The following is an 8,727-nucleotide window of genomic DNA, read 5'->3' as shown; positions in this document are numbered from 1 at the left end:
ACACCATTACCAATAGATCAAAGAAGAAGAATGTCTAGCAAATGAATGGGGCCAAGGGAATTAATAAAACACACATCAAACGTTGAAAAGCTTGAGGGTTGTGGGTTGTTGGTTTTTTTTTTCTGTTTAATAGAAGCACATTTGCTGAGTGATAAAGCAAAGTATGTAGTTGCCAAAATTCATAAAAGAGGCATCCAAATAGAGCAGGAGATAGCCGATGTTCAGCACTTCTCAACATCAAGCGGTTTCTCTCGAGCTGCTGGTTGAAATTTTTCACGTGACAATCTCTCGACAGAGAAGTATTTTCTTTTTTTCCCCTAAGGTAAAAGTTTTCTTTCCCACAGGAAAAAAAAAAAAACAAACACCCAAACCAAAACCAAGAACCAACCAAACTTTTAACACCGTGGAAGACGCAGGCGCCCCCCGAACACCGGTTATCGCCTTCTGCCGCTCCCCACCGGACGGCGGAGCGCGGGGGGCGGCCGCCAAACCCCGCAGCTCCCCGAGTCCCCTCAGGCCCCGCCCGCCAAACCACCGGGAGGGCCGGCGCGCCCCGCCGCCCGCGCCCCCTCCCTCACAGCGGCCCCGCCAACGGCCGCGCGCAGCCCTGGCTGCCGGCTCCAACGGTCGCCGGCGGCGCGCGCCCCACTGGATCCGCTGCCTGCCGGGGAAGGCGGCGGTAGCGGCGGCAGCACACCGATGACGGGCACGAAATCTTCGCCAAACGCAGCCCACCCCGGCGGCGGCGGGCCGGCGCGGGGCGGCCGCGGGTGAAAGGAAGGCTGCTCCACCGGCTGCCTCCCCGCTAGCCGCCTTTCCCCCTCACCCGGCCCAACAACCCGGGGTACGCCCCGCCACGCCGGGCTGAGCTGGGGCACCACCGGCCTCGTCCGCACACGGAACCATGGTGCCGCGGCCGCAGGAACCCGCCGAGCCTCGGCGAAACGCTGCACACACCCCCTCCCACCTCCTCCCCGCCTCCCCTTCCCCTCCCCGCCCCCGGCCGCCGGACCTGGCTGGCGGCGGCTTCCGGCGGGGGCGGGAGCGTTCAGTGCCATGGGGCGGCAGCGGCCGTTCTTGGAGGTGGCGGCGGAGGGCCTGGCGGGCGCCTGTCCGGGCCAGGCGCGGTTCCTGCTGTAAGCGCCCCGCGGCGGGACGCGGCGACCCTCGGCGGGAGGGGGGGGAAAGGGAAGCGGCGAGGGACGGCGCGCGCTAGCTGGAGGGGATGGTGGGGAGGGAGAGAGCTACCCGGTGACGCGCGTGGGTGGCCCCACCCCCTGTCCTCGCGCCTGCCGCGGCGCGCCTCCGCGTGGCCGGTGGGGTTGACGTGACGTGACGTGACGTGACGTGACGCTGTGCCCTTCTCCCCCGCAGGTGGACGCTCCGCAACTCCCGAGGCGAGTGAGGGGGGCCCGGGGCGCTGACGGTGGTGGCGGCGGGGCCGCTGCCCTCCGCTGCAGGAGGCTGCGCAGCAAGAGAGGGGCTCCCGCCCTGCACACACACCCCCGCACCCCCCCCCGTCCCCGAGCCCGGCGCGGCCCAGCGGGGGGCTCCGGCGGTGGGAGAGCAGCGCGCAGGGGTCGCCTGGGCAGCGGAAGAAAGGGCAGAAGCGTGGCCCTAAGAGCGCAGGCTTTCCCCTTTTTCTCCATTTTCCCTTTCCCCCTGCGCTGCCCCCGCAAAACTGTGCTGCGGGGCTGCGGGCAGAAATGGCGTGCTTGGTAGGCAGCAGGGTCCAGGTGTTTCCGCAGGGGGTTAGAGAGAGATGCTCAAGTCCAGCTCTGGCAGCAGGAAGTAAATTAGGCAGATGCAGGAGCACGCCTCTTATTATTAGGTCTGATATTTATCTCAAAGCACCTCTTCATCGCAGGCTGAAACGCTGTCATCTTGCGCTTAAAATGCACAAAGAGCTTTACAGGGCTTTGGTGTCACTGATCTGGCAAAAGAGTGCCTGCATGGAACTCCTTGCAGAATTGTGAGCCTCTGTTGCTAAAGATTTTTAGTGGGGAATTGCGTTTTTTCAGGAAAATGTACAATTACGTATTGTGTAAATTTATGCGGTGCATAAACTTAGCATGAATTGTGCTCAGCCCCGCATACTGGTGCTCAGCTTCCTCTTGAGTTCTAGTTGTATCTGAAACATATAAACATATCTACCTAGATAATGTTAAAATAGAAACATGCCATTTTAATGTTTGCCTATTAAACATAATTATTTCATTTAAGTTTTACTCTTTTATTAATCTGTAGATAATGGACGTGGATTACAAAGGATATGTCCTTACTGCTTCCAGTTCCTGGTTCCTGATAGCTACCGGGTGCGTCTCAGACCAAAGATGAAAATGACTCCACAGATAGAGAAAGTTCTTAAACGGGAGGCGAAGAACCATAAACTTAATATGAAACAGACAAAGCTTTTGAAAAAGTACAGGGAGTCAAGAAGTGTTCTGGTAAGGATATTTACTTGGAACTGCCAAATACCTGATATTTCCCTGAAACCATTCAGTAGTATAAAAAAGCAGGTATGGAAATCTTTCTCTTAGAAGAGGAGCTCACACCTACACATTTCTTTTTTTCATGAGCATATAACTCTTCCATTCTTTTGGGATAATTTCTATTCACAGTCAAAATTTTAAAAATCTGCCCTCCACAAGAGAGAGATAATGAGCACAATGACACGAACAGTAAGCTTTCCCCCCCCTCAAATAAACCCCCAAACCCCACATGTCAGAGAAGCTACACAAACAGTTCTGCCCTCCCTGTGATGTCTTTAGCATCAGTTTGGGTAGCCTCTGCAGATGTCTAAGATCTTGCTGAAAATTAAGTGATTTCTTCCTGCCAGGAAGCTGTGGCGTTTCCACTGTCAGCCATTGTATTCATTTGCATGGCTTTGCAAAAAATGGCAGGAGCGTCCAATTTTTTTCTGTTCCTTTTTTCCTATGAATGTGGCAGAACTAGGACCAGGCAACTCTATTAGATGCAGATCCTTAATACAGCCATGTAGATCCTAAAATCCATTAGAATCCATAGAAATCCATTGCTAAGAATACCTCAAAACATACCTAAGAAGAAAAACGTGCCATTGGCTGAAGTCAGGCCGGTTTTGCCAGTATACCTAGCTTGACATTTACTGCCTTTGTTTCAGCCCTGAAGAAGGGGTTGAGTGACTGATAAATTGTCAGATTTTTTCAGTTCTGTCAGTTGTGTAAAATTGTATTTGCTCTAATGAAGCTTTACTTCATTTATTTCAGTAGACTTTTATGGCTGCATCAGATTGTTGTTACCTTCTGTACAAATTATTTACATTTGTCTGAATATTACTGTTTATAGGAAGTCTTTCAACACTAAACCACATAGGTAATTTAAACAAGTTAACGTTGCTCTTTGGGCTTCAGTTCTTTTTCCTAAAATTACTCAGGAATGTAAGATTTAATTACTATTTTTTGTACTAATTACTATTATTTGAAGAATAATAGTATACATTTAATCTAGTGTTGCCAAGGCATGCGCTACTATCAAAATTGTGTGTATGGATGTTTTAATAAATGAGACAGCACCCTATTGTGCCCAGCAGTTGCTGGCACACTTGGCGTTTTTTCAGAGGAGTCTGCTCGTTTGGGGAGTAAAATTTGTGAAACCAAAAACTATTAAAGAGTCAGTAACACAAAATTAAACTGGGGAAATATCACAGAGGTTCTCAGCTGTGAGGGGAAAATAAGGTGTTCCAGAAAGGCACCTTTGTTATTACTCTCTCCAAATTGTAGATCGTAGTTGGGCAGCAGAAAGGGCATCTGAGAAGCTGGAATCTTTGCTTTATTTTTCTGGGATCACAAACGTTTAGTGTACAGTAAGAACTGTCTCTTTAGACAACTGATGAACAGTGTCCTGCAGAATTATGATGGATGCTTGGATTTATTCTGTAGCTGGAGAGGCTTGTAGGACACACTGTGCATTCATATGAGTAGTTTAAAATTCAGTTTTAAATAGGTCCAGTTTAAACTCTGGGTAACATTCTAATCTTGAGATGTAATTACAGTTTCCTGCACCAGTGTTCTGCTCAGTTCTTTTTGCATTTGTGCTGTGGGTTATGATTTAAGTATTTCTGGTCTTAAGTATTTAAAATACTGTCAGCAACTGACAGCTTTCAAAATGAGCAATGTAGATCCCTGTAATCTAATACCTGAAACTTGCAAAAATGAGAACTGAAAATTAAACCAAGCAACAACGTGACAGGTTGTGCCTCTGATACCTTTCTTAGCAAGTAGAACTTTATTTGAGAATGCTTCTCCCATGTAAAGGCATATAACGAAGAAACTATTTCAGGGCTTTTAAAATTTTTGGAGTTAACTGCATATGCAGTCCAGGCAATGGAAAGTAGCTGTGCAGTGCTATGTTTAATCCACTAATTCCTGCATTGTAAGGTGTTCACCTCCATTTATATTCCATTGAATGCTAAATCGTCATGTGATGGTGTTTTTTTTTCCCCATCTGAATTTCATTTAGAAGAACTAAAAATACATCAATACCTGAACTGTATAAGTTAATGATCTTTCTCTTTTTCAGTTTGTTAGGCTGACAAAATAACATTTAGAGACAGTCAAAACAATTAACTGAAAATGTTTCATTTCGGCATTTCTAAATGTAATTCTTTTTAAGCAATCTGAATTTAGGTAAATTTTCACACTTTGAAATGAAGAATGATTTGGTATTGATGTTTTCCAAACTGCTTAGACATTGTTGAGACATTCTTTTGAGTATGTTTTTTTTTTTAACCAGAAACATCACACAACTATGTTTTTCAGTCAGTGCAACTGTGTGCCTCAAAAAGTTGTCTGGCTGTATTACTGTCATGTCTCTTACTAAGAGTAGTTGCCATGGCAGTCAGGGATATTAGGAATAGCTGACAGTCTCTGTGACTGTGACATTATCTGTTCTGATGCACCTCTGCGACATACTCTGCTGCTGGAAGTTCCCTTCAGCCTAGAAGTAAACAGATCGAAGAGGAAGTGCCCTTTGTTTAGAACCGCCTCTGTATTGTAGTAGGTATTTCTGCACTAATAGAAAGCCTCTTCCTTGTTCACTAAGACTTGGTGTTACTACTTATGGATGACTATTTTTGAGAGTTTGGTAATTTAAATATTTTATCTCAAGACTCCCTGGAAAGCGTGTAATATAACTTCATCGGGGGTAGAACATGCTAATGAATTTAGATCACGCTGTATGGCATGTTTTTTAGCAAAATATGAATACTTCGAGTGTATACTCAAGATATCATATATCCAGTTCATCCTTCTGTTTTGGCAGGGTTGTTTTCCGTGTTTCACTGTACAACAGTACATTCGGAGTTACGGGTCTCCTGAAATCAGTTGCTAGGGGATTGGGGCCATTTCTAGATAAACCCATAGGATGTGTTTGGCTTAAGAAGCCTGAATGAAAATACTAGGTGCAAAGTATACGATGCTTTTTAATATCTCATGTTTCACTTAAGCAAATATTTAATTTGTGTCATGATATTTGGAGAATAGCTTGGATAATTCCTACAGTGGCTTTATATAGAGGTGGAAAGACTGAAAGAATGGTTGATATTTCCTTTATTCTCTCTATAGCTGGTTACTTGCAACTCATGCAACAAAACAACAAGACATTATGGTAAAAGCAGGGATTTTCTGACTACCAAGACACACGTTTCTGGCACTCCAAGTATTAAAAGCAGGCTGAGGACACCAGATGTAAAACTTCAGTCTGCAAACAAAGTGACACCTGTAAGCTGCAGTAGGTTGGGATCTAAAGGGAACAGTCCCTCATCACTTCCCAGGTACCTGTTTCTCTCCTATTTAGAGGCACATTGCCGAGCAGTGTGTATTACATCTTGTTGGGAAAGGGTGTCATGTACTGATTTCAGATCAGTCCCTTAAGAAACTTTAAATTGATAACTGTTTTTCTTTAGTGGTCTGATTGAGGAGATCAATTTTAACTTTCCAACCTTTAAAATCAAAGATGCTAATGAAAAGTGACTGTGTGCAAAGAATGCCCAAATATGGTTTTGTCATTAATGTGAAATATCTGGCTTAAAATTTGCATAACAAAGTTATACTTTTCACTGTTTGCTTTCATATGAAAATACTCTATTAATGTTCAGATTTTTTCACTAAAATTATATATATATATATGTACTTTCATAGTTACTTTATGTTAATTCTGATTCCTCACCTTTAAGGCTTTTGTTTTTCAGAACACATGTATCCGGACAGGCGACAACCAGCTCTGCTTCCAAGACTCCACGAAACTCCAAATTTTACTTTTCTAAGCTAAAACGGATGCTTAACCTAGAAGAAAAAGAGAAAAGCCAGAAGGCAGATTTGAAAACCTTCTTGACTTTACTTTAGTTATTCATTGTTTCAAAATAATAAAGATTACAGCAATAAGTATTGTTCCAGTTTTAGTAAATCGACAAAGTGATTCCTTTAAAACTCTGGCTAACAGTGTGTACCCTGTGTAAGTGTAGACCATATTTTTTTAGAAGCAAGCTCTGTTTCCAAGGGGACTGATTGTCCGCAAGAGGGAGATGAGAAAATAGCTAGTCTTATATGCTTGGGAATCTTGAATGTGTTTTGCAGTCTCTAATCGCCCAAGAATTAAAAGCTAGGATCTATCCTTTGAGGTAGCTGACAATACTGGATCCATCAGTGGGTCCGGCAGGACCAACGAGTAGGTTGGCAGACATGAAAGCAATTTGGCTTTCTTCCACCTCACTCTACCACAATTTTTACAATAATGCATCAGAATAGAATTTTCAAAGACCTCATCCCTGCTTTGCATGTTTGAGTAAAACAAAGACACTTTGGCACTTTCTGCAGGTACGATATTTTCAAGGATTTCATACAGTGTCCTGTAGGGTCGCTGTCTTTTGATACCTCGGGTAATTTAAGCACAGCCTTTACAAAGGTTCCAGAATAACAACGCTCTTTAAGACAGCACTCATATACAAAGAGAGAGGAAGCAGTGTGTCACCACATTGTTTCTTCATTTTCTTAAGAATGCTGGCTGTGATTTGGACTGCAGACAATACTGGTGCCAGGATAACACAGAACCTTGTAAAACTGCACGCTAATGTGGGATGCTCTCATTACTGACAGACAGCTCCACGCTGGACTGCTGTCAGCGCCCTGACTTGTTACCGCTATGAGAGTGGCACAGTTGTAAGGAATACCGGATGCTGCCTTTCCAATTGCTCTGGTGCTACTGAAATGGGTCACTTTTGTCTTGGTCAGAAATGGCTAAAGAGAGAACCTGTTTCTTAAATGTCTTTCGGTTTTATCAGGCATCAGAGTTGCTTCCTTTGTGGACTTCGATCTGGAAAACTAGGTTTGCCCTGGACAGTGATGAGCTCATTGCACCAAAGTGTTTTGACGTGAACAGATGATTGTCAAAGTTAAAGTGGTCTCCACTGTCTGATTTTACATTTTCAGTTCAGCACAGGGATGAGAAAGGACAGTAGAAAGTCACCGTTCAGGACTGAGTTTATAGTCTGCTCTGTGTATAGTCTGCAAATCGCGCTTCAGATTTCCCCTCTGAAAAGAGAATTAATCAGTTAAAAACATTTAAATTCTTGGGTTTAAAGGTCTGTATTTTCCTTTTTTTTTGGTATTCTAATGAATAACTTCTTTTAAGTGTATTCAGACTGAATGAACACTGCTTAAGAAATAGGACCAGCGAGTAAGTTGGCAGACTTGATTGCCCAGGGCAGGAGAGAATAGTTTGTTGCAGATTTTACTTACGGTCTCAATGATTGGCATATACCCTTTTTATATCTGCTGTACATTTGCACAGTAACTTTGAAAGGCTTGCTGCTGTTTGTTTCTTACGTACGTGAAGGATCAAATTAACTGTCATTCTTTGATCAAAACACAGAGCTTGGAGTTAGGCCTTTTCCACTGTAGAACTTGGCTTTAATTCACCTGTTGTTGCTGTATTTATGGTCCAGTCCTCTGGAAAAATACTTCAATCTTGTTGATGGAAAATGTGCGTTATACAAAAGTATTTGAAAAACAAGTTTTGCAATAAATTTTTATATTAAAACTACGCAGATTAGGTACTCTACTGCTGTGCTTCCTATGAGGCTTATGTGAAACCAGCGTGGGCATCTGCTATGTTTTAAGGTGCACCAACATTAATATGTTAGATCAAGATTATGCTTTTTAAGCAGATCTTCCAATTGTCCCTGTTTCTTGTGCGTTTTATGCAATACCAAGTGGTCTCAGTACGAGTGACATTCCTTTTGGGTAAAACTACAGATAATGGATGAAAGATGTGATCTGGAGCACAGCCAGTGTGCTGCAAATGCTAATGGGCAGTCTAGCCACAGGATCACAGGAGGGCTAGTCTGAAGTACACATTTCCAAAAAGCGTGTTGTGGATGGCAAGCACTGAGCTTCGGGTATTCTGCACTCCAGGTGTATTGCTGTTGCAGTGTGCTGCTTGTTAATGTAGGCAGCCTTGTCATGCTCCAAACAACATCTTTTTCTTTGTAACTACCAGAGTTGTCAGACATGTCCAGATGTGTTGTTACAAGGGATCTCTACTGCAAGCTATCAGGCTGTACCATGGAAAAAAAAAAAAATAAAAATCAGTATGTGCGATTCCTTGTTTTACAAGTGTGCTTCAAGATGCTGGGCAGAAGTGGTATCTTCTATCTGAAGCGCTTTATGTTATTCCTAATCCTCTAATACA

The 8,727-nt window shown here is 44.0% G+C and overlaps 1 protein-coding gene across 1 annotated transcript; it reads left to right on the top strand.

Moving 5' to 3' along the window:
• The first annotated feature begins 1,006 nt into the window (after positions 1–1,006).
• RMP24 (ribonuclease MRP subunit p24) lies at positions 1,007–6,558 on the top strand. The gene is made up of 5 exons (XM_082499031.1): positions 1,007–1,136; positions 1,375–1,397; positions 2,248–2,447; positions 5,604–5,812; positions 6,230–6,558. The coding sequence occupies exons 1-5, from the start codon at positions 1,057–1,059 to the stop codon at positions 6,381–6,383; spliced, it is 666 nt and encodes a 221-aa protein (XP_082355157.1). The 5' UTR covers positions 1,007–1,056; the 3' UTR covers positions 6,384–6,558.
• Positions 6,559–8,727: the final 2,169 nt, after the last annotated feature.

Source organism: Vanellus vanellus, assembly GCF_965231255.1.
Source record: "Vanellus vanellus genome assembly, chromosome: 2".
NCBI lineage: Eukaryota > Metazoa > Chordata > Aves > Charadriiformes > Charadriidae > Vanellus > Vanellus vanellus.
The sequence above is the reverse complement of the archived record's forward strand: the minus strand, read 5'-3'. Positions and strand labels throughout refer to the sequence as shown.